The 21,540-nt window shown below is 40.0% G+C and overlaps 1 protein-coding gene across 7 annotated transcripts in view; it reads right to left on the bottom strand.

The window, feature by feature from the left end:
* Positions 1-1,359: 1,359 nt before the first annotated feature.
* TRAK2 (trafficking kinesin protein 2) overlaps positions 1,360-21,540 on the bottom strand; it is a 43,626-nt gene continuing 23,445 nt past the window's right edge. For 5 of the 7 annotated variants that reach the window (XM_014519224.2, XM_014519227.2, XM_014519225.2 and 2 more), the window contains 12 exons: positions 21,016-21,132; positions 19,598-19,807; positions 14,952-15,042; positions 12,995-13,125; positions 12,768-12,842; positions 12,244-12,378; positions 11,168-11,247; positions 10,008-10,211; positions 9,531-9,829; positions 8,824-9,102; positions 7,185-7,284; positions 1,360-6,191 (listed from right to left, as the gene is read on the bottom strand). In XM_014519224.2, coding sequence (XP_014374710.1) covers positions 5,513-6,191; positions 7,185-7,284; positions 8,824-9,102; positions 9,531-9,829; positions 10,008-10,211; positions 11,168-11,247; positions 12,244-12,378; positions 12,768-12,842; positions 12,995-13,125; positions 14,952-15,042; positions 19,598-19,807; positions 21,016-21,132 — 2,400 coding nt within the window. In that variant the 3' untranslated portion in view covers positions 1,360-5,512. The remainder of the gene's footprint in view (positions 6,192-7,184; positions 7,285-8,823; positions 9,103-9,530; positions 9,830-10,007; positions 10,212-11,167; positions 11,248-12,243; positions 12,379-12,767; positions 12,843-12,994; positions 13,126-14,951; positions 15,043-19,597; positions 19,808-21,015; positions 21,133-21,540) is intronic. The other 2 variants (XM_006022083.3, XM_025202190.1) reach the window with 2 other exon arrangements.

The following is a 21,540-nucleotide window of genomic DNA, read 5'->3' as shown; positions in this document are numbered from 1 at the left end:
GCAATTACAGTGAGAGCCTACTAGGTAGGGCTGTGCGAAGCTTTGGTAGCCAATTCAATTTGGAGGAGGTTCAATCTGATTTGGCAGCCAGATCTCCGAATTGGGAGACCAGTGAAAAGGTCTGAATCAAATTGGAAGCCTCCAAATTGATTTGGAAAAGATTTGGTGCTGCTTTGGAGATTCAGTCATAGACTAAACAGGAAGCAGTCTTCACCATGCTGGACACAGCTGCCTCCAGCTGGTAAACCTGTTGTGGTGGGTGGAGCAGGGAGGAAAGGAGCATGGGGGAGGGAGGGATTTGGACTGGGACAAGCTACCCAGCCCGTGCAGGAGGTGCAGGACTTGGGGAGGGGTTAGAGGGGGTGTGGGATGTGGGTGCACAGCACTGGGAGTGGGGGCTATGCCTTGCTGCCGCTTGCCCCCTTCTGCAAGCCACGCCTGAATTCCCCCTCCCCCACCCCTTGGGCTGGGCATGCTGCCACTGCTTGCCCAGCCAGGGCAGGGGGTGTGTGGGAAAGCACGATGCAGGCGGTGCTTACATCCCACGCCCCCACACCCTAGCTGGGCAAGCAGCAGCAGCACCTGTATCCTGCACCCCCTCTGCCTTGCTACCACTTGCCCAGCTGGGGGGGAGGGGCACGATGTAGACGTGGCTCACTCAGGGTGGAAGGGGACAAGCGGCAGCAGGGCAGAGCTCCTGCTCCCAGCACTACTGTGCCCACATCCCACGCCCTCCCCCATCTGCTGCTTTGCTTTTTCTGCTCTCTGGCACTTTAAATTTAATACCTGCCAGGGCTCCCAATAGACCCAAGCAGTGGTTGGGGCTGCTCTGTTTATGGCCTTAGGAGGGGGAGCACGAGGGCATGCAGGGCCCCTGCACATCTCTGACTAGACACTCTCACAAATGCATTCTAAACTCCTATATGGAGGGTGCATACATGAAGGGGATCCACACACAGATATCAAGAAGAGAGAGGAAGGAATTGCCAATCATCAAAATAATTTAGTTTCATTTTTTTCTCCCATTCTGACAGATATTTAGTACAATTCATATCATGATGGCAAGTACCAGGAAGAAAGGAGTAAAAATATTGATTACATCCCTTTCTATAAAAGGCCAAGCAGAAACTGGGGAGATTTGCTCTACAGAGAAAGCTGGCTGGGTTTATACAAGTATGAGGGAGAGAAGTCTAAAGTCTCCCTTTGCTTCTTGATAGGTTTCACCCTACTGCTAAGTGCTCTTAGTAGCTGCAAGATGAACAAACAAGCAAGTACAAGAAAACATTAAGCAGGTGTCAAAGTACCCATCTTTAATAGTATAATAAAATGTCTGGAATAAACCACACCATATAGCCAATGTAATGTAAAAAGGCATGTTATACATATTTATTATCAAATTTTACATTCCACTATAAAACAAATATTTAAGTGCAAAAAGCAGATGAACAAAAACCCCTTGTATTTGTAGATCCCAAAGTGTGCACAAACATCCTGTGCAACTAAACAGGATTCAGACCTCAAACCTTTGCGCTTCTGTATGCTGTTTTCATTACAGTTGATTTTCTTCTAACACATCCCATTTTACCAACTCTATGTATTAACATCATACAGGTTTGTAAGAGGTTTACACCAAAGAAGTCCACCTAGGAAGACTCAACAGCCCTCAGTTAAATGTGTACTTTACCAAAGTATACATAAAAACATGAATAAGGCCAACACTGCAGGAACCCCATTCACTTGCACCTTCTGAGGGTCTTCCATAATAAAAGCAATGGCTAACTTCCTTTTACTACTTGTACCTCCAATTTTTGTTCCACCCTGCAGTTTGTGGCTATAGGGCCACTCTCAAATGTAGTTATTACTCAGTGTCTAAGACACCCTGAATTTATCAAGACCCTTTTACTGAAGCTTAGCTTTCTCAATCCTGCAAATGCATAGTCCCTGCTGCGATGCAGACAAACTGATCATTTTTTTTGAAACACCAGCAACTAAATATGCTATCATCAACAAGAAAGCCATTCTCTAAAAGCTGCCTTCTCAGATTTGGCACAAGCCTTTGCTACATCCTCCAAGTTTAATTTTCCCTGACACTGAAAATTAGACACAAAACATACATGAGTATCCATGATGTAAATTTGCAAGATAAAGCTTCAACAGTATTGCACCAAAGCTTTGACTCAATGGATAATAACAAATCCCACACTTCTGTACATGCTCTGCTTTCATTGCCTTCCTGCTTTAGGCAGGTATTTCATGACAAACTGTTTTACAAACACTTTATTAGACATCTCCATACCATGGATTGGACCACACCAGATTATACTTTTCTTGGCTGAAATATCCTGACACTCAAATCAAAACAACTTTTAAAAAGGCTTCACTCCATTTGGACAAACATGTGTTTAAATTATTGTACTTTTAAATTAACTCTGACAGAAATGTGGTCTGTGAAAGTCTAAATTAGCTGATTTGCTTTTTATGCTGATAATATGCATATGAAGCAAACATCTGTAGCAATTCTAAGCAAATCTGCTTAGAAATACACACATTAATTCTAAATTATTTAATACATTTAAAAAGCTCGTTGCCATTTAGTTATTTCTATAATAAATGTACATAAACTGGACATTAAACTTGGGACACTACGGTCTTCTCTGGATATACAAGACTGTCTGACTTGTCTACTACTTCATCACTTTGTTTCCCTCCATATCTGCAGTTCACTAGACACTTGGTTCCTTAGACAGCAAATAAAAAAACCCCTCTCATTTATCTTGCTTAGCAAGGCAAAGCCTGGCACAAGTCTCAGGCAGTACAAACCTTGGGGGTGGAACCAAGTGAAAACAACAAACCTGAATTGGGAACACTTGTCACTTATACAAGAATTAACCCGTATAAAGCATTTTAAATATGTTCCTTCATGTAATATCTTTTTAAAGGTAGTACAGGATTTTACTTAGTGCAAAAAGGCAACTACCAATGCTACTGAATGCTCTTGGGCATGGCAGCTTAGGATCCTTGCATAAGCCTGGAGTGTTTGAGATATATAGATATATTTTGACACTATATCCAAAAGCATCACTAATATACAGGAAGGACTGGATAAGTAGGAAAGGACACTTCATGAAATGAAACAAAACAACTTCACAGTAATTTTCTGTCCTCTGCTATTTAAAGCTTCTATGTTCATCCTGGCAGTGGCCAGAGCTCAGATTAGGATAGGCATGCCCTTGGCAGTTATACCCACTTTCCCCAATGTACTCCCCAAAGGTGTCAGCTTGGAGCCTGACCACCCTTACTAAGCACAACTGTCACAACATGGTTATGGGCAAAACTAATCCTATCATGGTATGGGCTGGCCAATGTGAATGAGACTAAAATGTATTAAAGTCCATACCAGAAACTGTTCCAGTGCAGGTAAAGACCATCCAGCCAAAACAGTTTGAAACCCTGGTTTGATATTTCAGTGTGGTGTGAACCTTCAAAGTATGCATGCTGGTCTAATCCATCACAAACTACACTTGAGCAACTCGAGTACATTTTGGTTGTTTGGATGAATTGCAAAGAGATGGGGCTTAAAACCACAGTAACAGCAGTTCTCTCCAGATACTATTAAGTTACAAACGAACTGTTCTATGACAGAGATTAAAGCCTTGTTTGCACTAGGTTTACCAGCAAAGCTCCATTTCCTTGATCAGCCTGGGCAGGGTTTCATCATGTCACTACTTTATAAACCATGAAATAGCTCAGTGGCTGGCAACCTATGGGTATAGACTGGAGTTGGCCTGCCAAGTGATCTTATCTGGCTTGCAGCTAGCAGGGGGAATCTGGAGTTGGCAAGGGAAGCAGGTGCAGAGATTGGGAGCATAGGAGAAATGGTGGCAGGGTTGAGAGCACAGGTTGCTGGGTTGGGAACACAGGGGACAAGTGTCCAGTGAGGGTGGGTGGGGAGCTGGCAAAGAGAGTGGGCAGTAAAGGGGGAACACGGAATAGGAACATACGGCTAGCAAAAGGGAGGGCGGGAAGGAAGCTGGGCAGACAGATGGCAAGAGAAAGTGGACTGCCCTAATATGGCCTGCTGCTCCTGTAAGGTTGCCAACTTCTGGAATAGATCATTCATATATGCCAAGAACCTCAGCAAAGAATCAACTTCTTATGCTTAGTTACAGCTAGAATTTTCCCCAAACCTGATGCAATAAGGGTTGAAGTGTCCTGTCAACCGACATCCAAGGACAGAAATAAATTTTGCAATGCACAAAGTGTCTCCTACTAGTTTCATTTAGAAACAGGTTCAGAAATGCTCTCCAAAGAAGATACAGATCATCTTCTAATAAAAGTAGCAACCAAAAGCACTAGTCTCTAATCTTACTTTCTGCTTTAGTGCCAGTCTTGAATATTTGTTTTTGTACTACATAGTTAGAGAACAGTTTTCCTGGATTTTTTTTTCAATGAAATCTGTTTAAGAGAATCCTACCTAGACTCAGAGAAGTGGACTTAAATGTGAAATGCATTACGTATATACCTTTTAGAAAAAGTTCTCTGAAAATGTAGAGACTATCCATATTTCAAGAGAAGAATCAGTCACAGAACTACTCTCATCTTCTGTTATGTTCCCTGTTTGATAGAAGTACAAGTAATACCTGAATCAAGCACCTAAGTTTTACTACCTTTTGTAATATAAAAGTGTGCCTGAGATTTTTTGTGCAAATAAAACTTCTCATTAAAAATATACATAGTATACTTTGGAAAAAATACCTAGCTTGACATAAAAGTTTTTTCTGTAATATGCAGTCTCCTGATTCAGTCTTCCTGACTGCACTTCCTTCTGTGTGCTTTTAACAGCCTTCAGAAAGTTTGAAAAGAAACTATTCTCTTAATATGCCACTAGCACCATTGGACTTATCCAAAAATAAAAATCCTGGCCCCAATTTCTGTTTTCAAATGGAAATAGTGTTTTCTATACAGAATTAAATTTCTGAATTGGAAACAGAGCCCTCCCCCAGAAAAAAAATAAGTTGTTCTGTATTTGTTGTTCACTAAGAAGAGGGATTTGCATCAATTATTTTTGTCTAGCACAAGACAAGTATAGCGCTAAAAGAAACAAAAGCGTCTAAATGGCCCATTATGACCACTACACATTGCTAAAATAATCCCATTAATGTGGAAAAAATGAAAAAAAACATTAAACACATTATGTCCTCAGACACCAGCTTAAAGGTACAAATAGCAATAAATGTCTGTTTTTTCCTTTTGTTCAAACTACTAAGATGCATGAAGGACCTCAAGGCTTGGCTTTGGTTTTCTTTCCTTTGCTCTTTTTCCAATACTTTCTTCTTCAAATCTTTATGTGCGTGTGCACACCTCTTCCTCAACTCCTCTACTTTCCCCTCTCCTATACCTTTCGACATGCACATGCCTTCTGCAGCTGTTACATATCAATCCATGCCTATAATCAGATATGTATTTTTTATATATCCTCTCTCTTGCTAAAAGTCTGTCACTTTTGGGTAAATCAGTCTTCCTTCAAGATGCCCATTTTTGATGAGGATGTGCAAGCTGGAGCTGCAAGTGCCCCAATCATGACTGGAAGACTCTGATTCCTTCTCAGTACTCCCATTAAGTTGCTACCTGCACTTAAGAAGACAGCAGAGTCTTGCTTTCTCAGGCCAATTTCTGGCCCTTCATTTTTTCCATTGACCCCTGCCTCAGGGGGTTTAACTGCTCTAGCAATACCCAACCTCTTCAACCTTTCCACCAGGCTCATCTTCAGTTGGCCTACATCAGGAGGGTTATGAGCTGGTTTCAGGCCATACATCTCCTGCAAAAATGTTTCAGCTGGTCGAGATGCTAGGAAATTTTCAGAGAGATGTGCTCGAGACTCAAATGGCAAGGGGGAAAGATGCGGTGAATGAGAAGGAGAATTTGGTGGAGTGGAAGGAATGGGAAGGGTTTGTGGGGGCTGTAGCAGAGGCAGTTGTTCTGAGACGGGATTATCATGAGCTTTGGCAGAAATGCCTCGTTCTTGCAGGAGTTTAGCCAGACTGCTAGTGCTGCTGAAGGTGGTAGCAGAGTCTCTCCTCTTGGTGAGAAATTCTCCAATACTCAGTCTGTAAGACATGGCTGGAGAGCTGACCATTGTGTTGACAGTACTGCTGCCACTATTTCCAAGTGACAACGGTACGTACGTGGAACTGAAACACACGAAGTATCATTATTATTGCACTTGCCTCTGGCATCTTTCACATAACACAGAGAAAAACAATTTAAAAAAAATAAACAAAGCATGTATTCAGTGCAACTATAATAATAGCATCACTTAAGATATTCAGAAATATAAATCAAACAAAACCCAAAACACTGGAGGACCCAAACTGAGAAGAAAATTATGCAATGGTTTAGAAAGGTAGCAAACTGACATATCAATAGGTAAGTTTTACATCAACTTATCAAATCTTAAAGGACCCAATATAACCTGACTATGGGAGTTCTTAGAGTCTAGCAATTTTGTGTGTGTGTGTGTGTATTAAAAAAAAAAAAAAAAATCTAACTCAACGCTTCATAAAGCATCACCAGATTTTAATTTGGAATGGGGTGCTGTTTTCTAGAATACCAATTTATTGGGTGGAATAAGCAGAAAGTTTCAGACCAGACCCAGACTTTTTGTAGAAGAGCTCAGTGAGTTCACACAGGGTTTACTACATCATATTAGAAAAGACAACAGCACCCTAAATAGTATTTAATTTACAAGAATATCAGGCAACCAAATCTATGATCCATCAGGCAGCCCATCTCTATCAAGTTGTAAATAATACTAAAAGCCAAAGGTGGCCATCTTTCACTATATACCCAGAAGTATAAAGTGTGATCATCTCCCTGTATTAGACTGAATATTTACACAGGTAGCCAGAAGATGGTAACTAGTTTTTATTTAAAAAGTGAATCAAACTGTTTTACTAACTTTACCACAATAGTGAATTACATAATTTATATTTCCATTTAGCAGTCCAAATCTGGTGATATCAAAACCACCTTTGTTCATTTTATGAGACAGTTATGGAAATCAAAAGGTCAATTGTCACTGTCTTTCACTCTTATCATTACTGGGAAATTCTGGTACCCTTATTTTTTCCTAGACCTCTCCATATCTGAAGTTCAATTCCACATAGTAATGGCTTGATTCATACCTGGGGGTAACCTGAGTTATGTCAGAGGGGTGAAGGATCCTACATGTAGTGAAGGTGAAGGTGGAGTTAGTAGAGGAGAGACACTTCCCCGGGTTTGAGGCTGCAATGTAGAAAAAGTCGTATCAAATGAAGGAAGAAAAAGAAAGGAAAGGGAAAAAAGATTTACGGCAAGATACCATTAGTATTGGATTTGTTTTTCAAGTTAAAAGGGAAGTCCGCCAAGGACAAACACATTCAATTTAAAAGTTACTCATGTTGGTTAATTTAAAGAAGCTTCTGATCCCTCGCTTTGGAGCTTTTTGTTACAAGATGACTTGAAATTAGGACTACTCAATATTTAGTGGCTGCTGCTTTAACTTGCTTCACTTTACTCTGAGTAGGTCCTGAACATAGGCAGTATTACATAGTGTTGTGTGTACAAGACCGAGCGTGGAACCTGGGCACATTCCCAATTCTGACAAGCCTCCTTCGGCATCACAATACAAGTGATCGAGTCTCAGTTTTAAGTGTCAAACTGAGATAGAAATATTAATGCACCTCAGGTATGGCAAGAACTAATCAGTGTTTGTAAGGTGCTTGGAAGATGGAAGCAAAAGAAATAATTACATTAGTCATTCTGAAGGGTGCTTGAGTTAACATTTTCTAACTGCTGTCCTCTGAGACTTCAAGGAAAAACAGATTTGAGAGGAATCTCTATGAACAAAATACATTCTAACATAAAATTGAGCCCTGCAAAGTGGTTTATAGGATCAGAGATCCAGAATTTTTCAATGAAAAAAAATGTATTTTTCAATGCTCCAAAAGACATAGAAATTACGGACTTCTAGCAGAAAAAGGAGAGCTTCCATATAACAAGTTTTGATTTTTGAATAAAACACTTTAATTACTTTAAAATAATATATATTTATGTGTATATATGTACACACACACAAACACACACTTCTAAAAAAAAATATAAATATATATAATACAGGGAGGGGTTATCAACTGGGGGTACGTGGACTCCTGGGGGTAACTGGAAAGGCCTCAAGGGGTACATGTGGGTGGGTGGGGACAGAGTGCCACTGCCTCCCAGAAGCAGGAGCGGGGAGAGGGCAGTGGCACCCTTCTGTGGGCCACACAGGCACCACCCAGCCAGCCAGATGCAGGGGGGGGGAGAGAAGCTTGCATGTGGCAGCCACCACCGCCATCTACCACCCTGTGTTGCTGCTGCTCCACATGCAGCCGCCGCTAGCCCCTGCTCCATGTCCAGCTGCCAGGAGTACACTTGAAAAAGGCTGAAAACCCATGATGTTATATATAACACTTTATAATATGGATGTTTTCTTTGGAAGAAGATAATTGTTCAAGAGATTGTTTTTTGGTCTCACCCAACAAAAGATTTCCAGCAGCACAGTGCTACCTAGCTGTACAGACTGGAAAGGCAAGTACCATCTCCTGATTTAACAGCATTATAAATGCAGTTCTTAGGGGATCCTTGGAAGCCTCCCTCTCCAAACACAACCTGGCTTACCTCTACGGAGCCAATAAAATCTGAAGAAATTATTAAAAAAAAAGACCATAACAAGAAAGCAACAGAAGTGGTGTGATAACTCCAGCAAGAGATCAAAGATATCATAATATTATCTATTATTCTTACCAGTGAGTGGCATTGGTGCCGAAGTAATAGATGGCAGAAAGATCCCTGACACAGGCTTTGGCACTGGACACGTCCTTTCCTTCAAAAAGGATTGTTGCACTTGAAAAGTTATACCTCCTTCCCCTTCTTCCTCATCATCCTCTTCCAAGTCAGAGATGTGGTAGACAACATCCTCAGGCAGGAGAGTGAAGCCTTTTGTGACAACACCAGGCCTTGGGTCAAGGATGGTGCCTAAGTTGGGTTGAGCAAGTTGTTGCCAGTGAAACAAGGTCTGAGATCCTAATGAGTCAAAAAAACCAAAAAAAAAACCACCAGTCTGAAGCAGTCTCTTATCACTATGCCATACAGAGTATTTGAAATATACTGCCAAAACTACCTGGCCAATACTGCTGCTATCATGAATACAAGGGGAATTAGGTGGATAAAAGAATTAAAACTGGGAATATCAAATACTAGAACAAACCTGCCACTGCATTTGGGTCTTCTGAGCTAGTTAGGTGGAAACCTTTTAGCAGGTGTCTGCCTTAAGAAAAAACTCATTCTCCAAGTGCTTCCAATTCTGCAGTGCAAAAAATCAACACCCAGATGCAAAAACATCAATGTGCAGAGAAACACTGGTTTAATTGTTAAATGCAGCCATTTCTGTAAAAGTCCAGCTCTGTGAACATTATCATTTGTTGGAGACTGAATGTAAATCATTCTCTTACCTTCAAGAGGTTTGACAATTTGTAGTTTCTCTGGTATGAACATACGGAGGCTGCTAGAGCTCCCAGAAAAGTCCATGAGTTCTGAGTTTGTCCCCAAGGAAAGGGAACTCTCCGTTGGTGTGCTGCAACCGCTACTCTCTTCTTTCTGGTCAACCAGTGAACGCATCTTGCGCTGCCATTCCTCCTCAAAGAACTGCTTTTCACTCAGGTAGTTCTGCCGACGAAGGGAGAGTCTATGCAGAGCTGTAGTTAAATCGTTATCTGCCAGGGTTCCAGGCTGGCCCAGTTTTGGGGTATCCCTGTGGGGAACATGAAATTAGGCAAGAGAATTAAGACAAATATGGTCATTACTAAAGGGCAGTATTCCCCTTCCGTATAACAGAGGTCTTGGTTAGATTTAAATTTTGGAGTCAGAATGATAATTCCTATGCGTGTGTTATCACAGATAATCTAAAATTATATCATCCTTTTTCTTACTTCTCGATTTCTTCCAAATTGCTCCTTCTGGCCAGCTGTATCTTGCTCTCCAACTGATGTAAGCCAGATTGAAAGGGTTTTGCTGTCATAACAACACTTGAACGATTAGATCCTGGGATTGGTAGTGGGGCAGGAAAGGAGAAAGAGCGACCACGTGTGACATTAGCAACTTTAACAGTATCAAATACCCGCTTTTGCTGAACCCTGAAAGACAGAAAATACATACGCATAACAACTTTTACATCTACACAACACTGAACTGACCAATCACCAATACTATTACTCTCTAAAGGAATTTTGGGAAGGTTACAACAATCAGTTTTAGGCAACAGTTTATTAAAAGACTTATGTGAATGTGGTAGATAAGGGTCAGCAACCTTTCAGCAACAGCAGGCTGAATTAACAAAGCTTGGTTCTAAGGTGGGCCACCATCTATTGCTGCCAAGTTCCCATACTAGTACCATCTCAACTTGATGGACTGGATAAACTTTTCTGTAACCCGTATTTGGCCCACAGGCTACAAAAGTTGCTGACCCTTGTAGTAGAAGCCTCTCCTAGAGATGCAACTACCAGAAAGGCAGAAGAACCTGCCTGTAGTTGAAAAGATTATTAGGAGGGATGTACTCCTGTCAAAGACTGCAATTTCCACCTTGTATGGACTTGAAGGAACAATAGATTGTGATACTCGTATTGCCCTGGAACCTCCAAGATCAAGAACATTTTAAGAGCCTAAACCTATAGTCCCTACATATGGAAACAGGCCTCCAAGGTACTGAAAACTGGTATTCATCTTTCAGCTCTAGTTTCCCCTCTATAGAATATAGAGTAAGGATGAAACCACATACAATACAGAAGCTATTTTATAAGCCTTCAAAAGTTTAATATAAAAAAATATTCTTTCAGTGAACTTTTTAATGCTCCCATAAAACTCCATAGTAAAGATACATATTTTACCTCTATGAAAATATACAGAATTGTTTAAAAGTGTCCATGCTTGAAGTCTATTTTCTATTAGTGATATTGATTTTTTGTTCAAGGACGAGTATCCAGGTTTATCCTCTCCTAACAAACTTTTGCACCTCATTTACAGACTTAAAACTCCTGGTATTGGCACATGTACATCCTGTTTTGTTCCATGTGAAGCAGAATGCTCAACTTACTTTTGTTTAGAAAGGGCAGATTCTTCATCCACATTCAGCTCCTTACGCATTGTCCCCTCAATCTCTGCTGCAAGAGATTCCTGAAGGGGAGAGGAAAGAAAGAAGGGAGTAAGGGGAGGGACAGCCAAAAGGGTTCTGAGCAATTTTGGAACTAAACATTCTTTAAAAAAAAAAAAAGCTCTATTTTTCACCCATACATTACTAACTGATATCAGTACAAGATATACACTGTATAGCTGTAACAGCAAACCTGCATAGAAAAATTCAGGTTATTAGCTAAAAATGATTGTATTGGGGTAACACACCGGTTCCATTAAAAACAACACTGATGGTGTAACTGTTAAGTGTTGTGACTGTCTAGGGGAGGGGCAATATCCCTGCAAGAGAAAAAACCCTTAATCAACATTAGGCTCAGGGTTTTCTCACTGCTACTTCACTACAGAATAAATCTTTCTGTTAAAACTGGCAGCATTTTCCTCTACATCTTCTTGAGTGGAATTACTGTGATCTGCCATTTTCTAAGAACAATCATTTAAAAGTACATTCCACCATGTTTCACTGGGGCTTCTCAGTATAGCACGCTAGCAATTTAATCACTGGAAAAAACAGCTAGATGCAGAGAAGTCCAGTTCATAAAATACTTGTTAAAAAATTAAAATCCTGCAAAGCATTCTCATGGCATCATAATCAGCCTGGTACAAAACTTAGCTAAATTTATGCAGAGAAATGGTGAGGGAGTGAAAAAAGAAAAGGCAGCATCAATGCATGCGAAACCAAATCAGCAATGGGAATGTAGGAGACAGAGAAGGACATTTTAAAAGCCATTATACAGTGAATGAATGACTCAAGATGTGTATATGCTAAAGATAATTTCAGATTTTAGAAAAAGTTGGAAAGTTATTAGATTGAATTAATCCTTTTGCCACCTAAAGAATAGTTTCTCTTGTAGTTCTAATAACAAAAATAGGCAATTGCAGTTTGGTCCTTGTAGTTTCATATTACCAAAAACTGTTGTTACAGCCTTATGCTGCATCAGTATGAATACACAATGCAAGAAGAAACCCCTGGATTATTACCGCAGGAAACGTTCCGCATGAGTGGGGTCGGCAAAGAGAAGCAGAGCTGGATTTGCTGCGCAGATACTTCACTTCTTCTTGCGATTCATGCAACATCCCCAGACACTCTGCATTCCGATCTTGTAACTCATGCAACTTTAACAGGAAACAAAAGTTATCAATATATCCAGCAACACTTTACAGTCAAGAGATGCAAGGCCATTATTACAATGACAACCTGCATTTACCCATCAGAAATCTATATAATTAAGAATTATTGCAACCCAGTAATTTTCCACACAAAGTAGAATACAGAAACAAGTAGCTGCAACCCTGTCAAGGTATTCTAGGAGTATTCACATTTATGTGATATCTACATGAGTGTGACTCATCAGAATGACTGGACTGAGTTATTAAAAAATAATCTGTTCTCCTGCATTCATTTGGCTCTGTCCACACTAGGATATAACAACACAACCCCCCTTTCTCTCTTCATTTCTCTTTTTCTCTCACCCTATTTTAAAAAATAAATAAGTCTCTAATACCTCTGCTGTCAGCTGCCTCTGGGCATCTTTAGAAGCTTGCAGGTGAAGCTTCAGTTCTTCTTTTTCAATTACATGCTGAAAGCAGAAGAGAAAAAAAAAGAAAAAACCCAAGAGTGTTCATATATTTTCTCTTTTACTTCTAGTGAGTGGAGTATCAGCTGAAATAACCATCCTCTTAAAGCTGTAACATCTATCCTGTTACCCCTGTCCATACTGTATGTACACACCTCTTTGAGTTTATGTTGAAGGTCAACAATCTGAGACAAAAGGGATGAGATCTCTTCCTGGTAGCGAACCAACTCCTCACTCTTTTCTGATAGCTCCTCTGTCATTCTAGCAATATGAACATTTGTTTCTCCTAAAACACAGAACAGTAAGTCTTCAGTATGCCACATTCCTAGAAACACCAAAAATAAAAATTCCCCAGCAAAAAGTGAACATATAAGCTTCAAAGGGAAAGTAATTCTGAGAGAACCAACTCAGGCCTTAGATCAAGCACAGGCTAGGACACTTGCGAAAACTTATGAAACTTAAATATCCTGGATGACCCCTTACACCTAGTGCTGACATCCCACTGGTATATGGGTACCTAACAGTTCTGCAGGAATCACCATATCTACAATAAGTTGTTAGTTTTTCCTAAATGAAATAACTACCCATGCAAGTCCACTTTGCTGTTATAACAACTAGAATAAAGCATTAAACAACAATTAAGTAAAAACACTTTGAAAATACATGTTATTAAAATGAATTGTGGTAAATATTACTGGTCTCGAGATGCTGAAGGGAAGAAACAGGTGTCCAAGACCCAGTGATACACAATCCCATGTAGCTCAACCACTTATCCAGATCTGGATATAAGAGTAGAGGAATCATGAGCCATCTTAAGGCATCCAAGACCAAGAAGGGGAAAGAAGTACAAGTAGCCCCCATCATAGGGATGATTTTAGTGCATATAAAAGGTTCCTAGCATCAGATTTATGATTCTGTTTTTGGAAAATTAAGGATGATGTATTAATAGATTTAAGCCATTGGAAATAAGCTTAAATTTCTAGAGTTAGGATTCAAAATAATGTGGTAAGAAAGAGTAAAACTCCTGACACACTTTTTCTATGTCATCTATATTGATTATAAATTCTTTGGGAATAAAATCATTTTATGAGTCTAAAGTTCCCAGCACGCCTTTGTGAACTATAAAACTAGACAAACAAGCAAATACATTCCTCTTATAGGTGGTACAGTGGAAAGGTTATGCAAGACAACTTCCACCAACTTCCTCTCACTGTAAACACATAGCTTCAAGGAGGATGCAATAAAGCAAGTAAACACTCAAACAGGCACTGATCCAGAGTACTATACTGCTATACAGAATAAAATGCAAATCATCAAGTTTTTTTACGGTGATTACACGGAATAAAATAATCTCATAAGATAAGCACTTGTTTGTAGTGCATAGGCAAGGAGGCATGCACCACATCAGTACAAGTAGAAGTTAAAAACCACTAGGTTACACACAACAAAGACATCAAATATGTTCTTTTGTATTCCACGCCCTTATGTGCACATCTGTGTAAGGTAGTTATACTTGCAGATAGGTAACCTACAAAGAATAAAGGCATTACTGTTACAGACATAGAGACTTTATTCCAGCTGCTGCTGCTTTTAAGTCTACTATGCATTTATGTAATGGGAGCTATGCTCATGGATCCAGGATGTTTAGAATGGGTACCCAAGAGGCCAAGTACTGATCAACTGAACACTGTCGAAAACAGATGTAAAATCTACTATTCAGAACGACAAGCATGTCATTCTCAGACACCACCTTAACAGCTTTTATGAGCATTATTAGGCTTAGCTCTCTTTTTAAGATCACAGATCTCTGACAAGCATTCAGTCCGTATTGAATACACACATTTTTATTTTTTGACAGAATTCTGTGTCATGATGAAGACTGTAGAAATAAATGTCCCTGAGTCAAATATCACCCTGAATGGGCCAAAACAGCAAGACTCAAAACATTATTAAATAGCAACTTCTGAAAATAATTTCTAAACTTGAAGACCATAAATATACATATAGATTTATCCATGTGTGAGCATATAAATACATTTTTGTATACTGCTAGATCTCTAGAAGTACTGTAGAAACTGGGGAGAGGTGTTTGCTTCTATTAGGAGATACAACCTGGATACTCACGGAGCTCTTTAACACAGTCGCTGACTAGTTGCTGCTCCTTTTCTTCATATGTAATAGTTTCTGTCTTTAAATGGCAAGCCTTCAAGAAAATTATAGAGGTTTAAACTTGCAGATACCTGCACCTGAAATAATTTACTATTACAAAGATTATTGCAATTAGAAGTTTTCTACCTTATTTTTCTTGTGTAACTAACATTAGCTGAGTTTGTTTTACTAAAGCCATGTTTCCTTACCTGTATGCACCTTGCACACAGTAGAAGAGTGGCTATTTAAAAATAATGGGCAAGTTGTTGTCAAAAGGCACAAACCATGTTAGGGGAACTTAGGAATAGATGCAGCAATTACAACTAGGCTACTTGAGAATTTACTACTCATACAAATATGTTTTCTAAGAAGGAACCCTTAGTCTGCCAACTGAATGGTAAGCTACCTATAGCTATGAAAGCCACATAAGCTTTGAAATGCTCATGAAACAGGCAAGAATATTTCCCTCTGTCCCTCCAATCCTTCATCTGGCTTGTCATTTAGCTTGACTGCAAGCTCTCTTGGGTCAACAATTTTCTCCTGCTACAGAATCTGTATGGCATGGGCTCTCCCCTTTCACTTGTGGTATCCTAGGTGCTTTCAAATAAATATAAAATCATCAACCGTGACCTCTTTTTACCCAATAACCTTTCATTTGGTGCAATTTGCTGGTACTTGGTGATGACTTAATCAGAAAGGGACCAGCTGGCAAAATAATGTTAAGGGGCAACCAGCATGGGTTCATAGCCGGCAGATCCTGCCCGACAAACCTGGTTTCTTTTTACGACTGGGTCACAAAATGCTTGGATAAAGGAATACAGGTAGATTGTTATTTCTTTGATTTTAAAAAGGCCTCTGACACAGTGTTGCACCCAATTCTTATAAATAAACTAAACAGTTGCAATGTAGATAATTACACAGTCTGGTGGGTGGAAAATTGGCTTATGGGAGGCACCCAGAGAGTGGTGGTGGATGGGTCAGTTTCTACTTGGAGAAATGTGGGCAGTAGAGTCCCCCAAGACTCTGTCCTGGGACCAGTACTGTTCAATATCTTCATTAGTGACTTCGATGTGGAGTAGAAAGCACTCTGTCCAAGTTTTCAGATGACACCAAACTATGTGGGGAGGTAAACAAATTGGAGGGCAGGGAGCAAATCCAGGTGGACTTGGACAGGCTGGGGAAGTGGCCGGAACAGAATAGGATGCAGTTTAACAAAGATAAGTGTCACGTGTTGCACCTGGGGAGGAAGAATCCTCAACACTCCTATAGCCTGGAAGGTACCACTCTAAGTAGCACAACTGCGGAAAGGGATCCTGAAGCTGTAGTCGACTTCAAAATGAACATGAGTCACCAGTGTGAGGAGTTAATAAGTAAAGCTAACTGTACCCTTTCTTGCATAAGTAGGTGCATCATAAACAGGTCTAGGGAGGTGATACTTCCCCTCTATGCAGCACTGGTCAGGCCATAGCTGGAGTACTGTGTCCAGTTTTGGGTGCCACACTTCAGGAGGGATGTAGATAACCTGGAAAGGGTTCATAGGAGGGCCACCCGTCTGCTTAAAGGCCTACAGAAAAAAAACCCTACAAGGACTGATTGAGGGACCTGAATCTCTTCAGCCAAGGCAAGAGAAGGCTGAGGGGTTATCTTGTGGCCATCTACAAACTCATCAGGGGGGACAGCAGGAAACAGGGGATATGATGTTTACCAGGGCGCCCATTGGGGTAACTAGAAATAATGGTCACAAACTGAAGGACAGCAAATTTAGACTGGACATCAGGAAAAAATTATTTACAGTGAGGGTTGCCAAAATATGAAATACACTTCCAAGGGAGGTGGTGGTCCCCTTCCTTGGAGGTATTTAAGAGGAGATGGAACAAACACCTGGCTGGGGTCATCTGACACCAGCACTCATTCCTGCCCAGGGCAGGGGGGCAGTCTTTCCTGTCCAGGGCAGAGGCGCAGACTCTGTGATCTAATAGGTCCCTTCCAACCCTAAAATCTATGAAAGTTCAGTGACTGGTGTTAAAAATTTATTTCAGTGGAAAGAACTGCAGATAAACACGCTTTAAATAGCCCTTGACAGTTCACATGCAATTAGGCCAATCAACCCGTTCTATATGCCTGTTGCTTTTTAATACAAACAGGGGAAGTCATGTAACAAACCACAATAAAGCTATAACACAGCCTCAGTTAAAGGGCCCTTCCATACTGGCAGGGCAAGAATTTTTTTTTTTTTTTTTTTTTTTAAATTGTAGATGGGGGCTGGAAAAAAACCCACTAAGGTTGTCTGACACTCACTGTGAGTTAGTTATTTCATCAAACTTTAGCTACTTAGGTTGTAATTTTCCACGTTGGATGTCTGCCTCTGGTTGAACTTTTTTGGAATAATTTCTGCCAAAAAATGGTCTAGTGGCTTTAGAAAAAACAGGCTAGAGAAAAATATTATTTTGCTCACTAAAAAAAAGAAAAAAAAATACTGATCATGTTTTCTTGGAGAAGCATTAGCACTTCTATGCTTTGGAGCAGAAAGATCGCCATAGAGGCATATCCGATACAAAAGACTTCTAAGAAATCTGTCCAAATCTGCCCAAATCTGTCCAATTTATAAATCACTGAATAATCTCAGTGTGCATATGCTCTGTACAGATACATAATGCTTATCTATAATTCCCAGTAGATCCTTGTCCAGGGTGGGAATGCTCCAGCTCAGTATTAAGAAAGACTTTCCTCCAGTTGCAGCTGTGGACTGCTGCAGAACATGCAGGATACTTAAACTAAGTGCAGGAAGTGGATCTCTCCAATGTTTTTATCTGCAACCTGCTGGATCCAAGTACACAAAGAAAGAAAATACCTGCTACAAGTGGTGAGTGCATATGGACCATCTTGAGAGGTAAGGGTAGCAGACTGGGATGATGCCTGGAGGACAGGTGGAGTGGCATTGGGAAAGGGAAGTTTGAAAAAGCGGAACTGGAACTAGCTGCTCTCAGATGTGTGCTGATGACACTGGGGTCACTACCTATGAACCCCAGGTCTTGCAGTAGCACACACCAATGAATTATGGGTGCCAGATAATTTAGAGCAGGGAGCAGTCATAATCAGAAAGAAAACATCCCTACAGCTTTGAAGCCCGATGAACCACAACCACAGGCTGTTGTTCTTTTCCATCTAATTTTTATTCAAGAAAACCAGTTGAAGAGGAGGAGGATTGAAAAAAAATGGGAGGCGGCAAGGGAAAGATGTGGCTAAAAAAAAAGGAAAAAGGTCTGTATTCCAATATATCCCCTTCTACCTCCAAATTCTAGCTTGCATCATAGGACCAATATTTTAGTCCCAAAACAGCTGCTGTAACATGCAACTTAAGCCTAATACTGACTGAGGCTTTTTATAGGATATAAAGTGTTTTTAAATCCAGGGTTTGAGGCAGTTTGGTATTTAGAAGTCACGCTACATACTTCCAAACCTGAGATATGAAAGTTCCATTTCCTTGAGCTACTCAGAATCACTTGTCAAAAACCAAATGTCTGACACAGACCTTTAAACTGCGAGGCATCTCACAGGAATGAGCATCTCACACAGCAGGTGGGAGAACTTTAAGGAAGTGGGACCAATTTAATTTTGATTCCTTGTTTCAACATTATCTGTATATATAGATCTAGATTTATAGATCTTATTTAGTCTATAAAGGTGCATATCTACCCTGTTTTTCAAAATTTTTAATGCCATTCACTTACAGTAGTAAGCAATGAGAGCAGTAGATCTGTACAGCACAAAGCTAATTACTGTATATATACAAATGAATGGAGTCCCTTACAGGGAGGCACTGTTGACAGTTTTGTAGATAACTCTGGTTGCAATGCTCTGCAGTCACATATAGTAGAAAAATGCTCAAGCCCATCAGAAGCTTTTGAACTACAGAGAGACTGATAACTCTCATGATGGAAGGTTATAATGGAGCACACAAAACTGTGTAACCCTTAAATAGGTTAATCATAAATAAGTATCTGTACATCTTATTTCCTGTAGCCCTTATATTTTGGTTCCACAAACACCATTGTGCACTAAGAGTTTCATTAAACTCTAGTTCCAGACCACATAAAAACATACTATTTATATCTACAGATTGGATATTTGTGTGTTAGATCTGAAACACAAATGTTCTTATTTAAATTCATAGTGCTACTCTGTGCACATGGAGTTTAAAAGATTGGGCTCTTAGCTTATAAACTCCTCATCTAGAGGACAAGCTGACAAGCTGTAACTTTTTAATCGTGTTGGCTCATTTGTATCATCAAAAAAGTATACCAACTTGAATATGGGTTTAGATAATTATGTGCCATGCAAATCATAAGGTCCTACAGGCCTAGGTAATTTTAGGTAGATAGCTAAATGTGAACTCATTTAACATCATTAGCTATAAGGACACTGTGGTGCAGTTGGATGAAGCCACTATATAAGCTGGGTATTATGAACTTTGAAGATAACTATGGACAAAGCGAGAAGTCTGAAGAGCTGGGACCTACGTCCATATTAGGTGCAGAGATCACTCATAATCCTATATTTTTATGACATGAAATAAACAGTTTGCTGTATACAGTAGAAGTTATGCATACCTTTGATCGGAGAGCTAAGTTCTCCTCCTCCAGTTCCTTGAGTTTATCCTGCAAAATATCCAACTGCAAGAGACCATGTGACACACTGAAGGACTCATTGAACCGAAGTGGAGTTGAGCAACTGGAGTCCGTCTCGCTTTCCTCGGAAGCAATTGAGACGATACGAAGCAATTCATCTTTCTTTGATAGTTCATGTTGCAACTGGTTAACCTATGTTCAAGAAATGCATTTGTTTACAAAAAGATTCAGCCTCCAAATTCCTCAGTTCAGTTTAAACTGTGGTAACCCCCTGAAAACTGTGCCCAGGATATCTATTTAACACTGTAAGCTCAGATTCTGTTTAGTCTTGAAAACTGACTGCTGTAGAACTAGTTAAACTATTTTTAAAGGTGTCTGAAGCAGACCATGCAAGAGTAGACAATGAAACCCATTTTACAGTAAAATGGAGTATGATTAGTTTTTCCCATTATTGATACCTTGACAGGCAAAGTGCACCTGAAAGGCATTATCTGTTTGTCAGGAAAAAAGAGGGGTGGAGGGTTCTGCCTTTGAAAAATGTATTTGATTCAATGTATAAGTCAAGGAGAAGAGAAAACAAAAGATGCTCAGATGCTGAAAGTTAAGTATGATTTACTTTGCAAATCTAAGTGCTGATGCAAGTACACAAACCCACTTTTGGTCTGGCCAGGTGTGAACTCACATTTTAGATCAGCATGCTAGTTTACATGTGCAACTGCGAGCATTTAACTGAAAAAAAAAATCTAGATTTGGAATGCACTTGTCATGGAAGCAAGAGGGAAACTTTATAGTTGATAGGCTGCCAACATAGTTTCATACTTTATTAGTTTCTCTAAAATGGTAACAAAGGTAAAATCAATTTGAACAGAGCAGGGGGGAAAAAAGGTAACAATGCTGAATAAGGAAAAAGGTGGATTTGTGCTCAAAACCTAATGAAGCGAGACTCTAGAACAGAACCCAGGCCTCATGTCAGGCTTCTTGTGCAAGGTAAAGCAGATCAGTTAATCTCTGTGGTAGTTTCCTCATTTGTAAAATGGTGATAGTGCCTCAAAAGAATCAGAAGCTGAATTCTTTGCTCAAAGTTCAATAAACTCCTTGGATTTATGCATAATAAGGCCAGGAGGTTAGATCAGATGATCTGAAGTGGTCCCCCTCCTGAAAGCACAATTTATTTAGAACACACCAAGCTACCATTAGATTCCCTTCAATGACCGCACTATTCAATTCTCATAGCTATTCACTGGAATAATGCACCTAATAACTAGAATACATTCAAATGCATATTTTAATCAATCTTTAGAATAGGTGCAGTTACCTGCCTCTATTGTAATAAAAACCCTTCTGCCTCATCTACTAAAACAGATGTCCCTCATCTTGCCATGTTCAAAAAAGTCACTCACTTGGTCTAAGGTTTGTCCTAGCTGCTCTTCTAATGCTTCGTTCTGTTCTGTCAGGAGATGGTTCCGCTTAAGAAGAGCTTGTCCAATCCGGGCTGCGAGCTCCAGGTCCCGATCCCTCTGCTCACAAAGAGAAACATTTTTGTTTTTAAAGACTAAATTCAAAATGTAGCCAAATAAAAATTTCTTCAATATATTATCTAGCTCTTGATATCCTGCAATCCATTTTAAACAGTAAACTGTTAAAGCAATGCTTGTTAGAGCAAATGGTTTTCAACGCTTTACTGTTTGAGATGTAGAGTACAATAGTGGCCCCAGTTTCAACCACTTGGACAGCCCTAAGTCATGGGCACAAAGGAAAACTGATTATAAGGCTGGACTTTTTATTTTGGGGGTAAGTGGCTTGATTTGGGGTGGTACAAGTTCTGTTGAAGGACCATTTTGAGAATCTGTATGCAGCCTTTTGTAGTGCTGTTTCCACCAGAACAGACTGTTGTACTGCAATGAAACAGGGGTGCTGGGAGGACA

Source organism: Alligator sinensis, unplaced genomic scaffold (assembly GCF_000455745.1).
Source record: "Alligator sinensis unplaced genomic scaffold, ASM45574v1 scaffold566_1, whole genome shotgun sequence".
Lineage (NCBI taxonomy): Eukaryota > Metazoa > Chordata > Crocodylia > Alligatoridae > Alligator > Alligator sinensis.
Note: the sequence above shows the minus strand (reverse complement) of the source record. Positions and strands in the feature narration are given on the sequence as shown.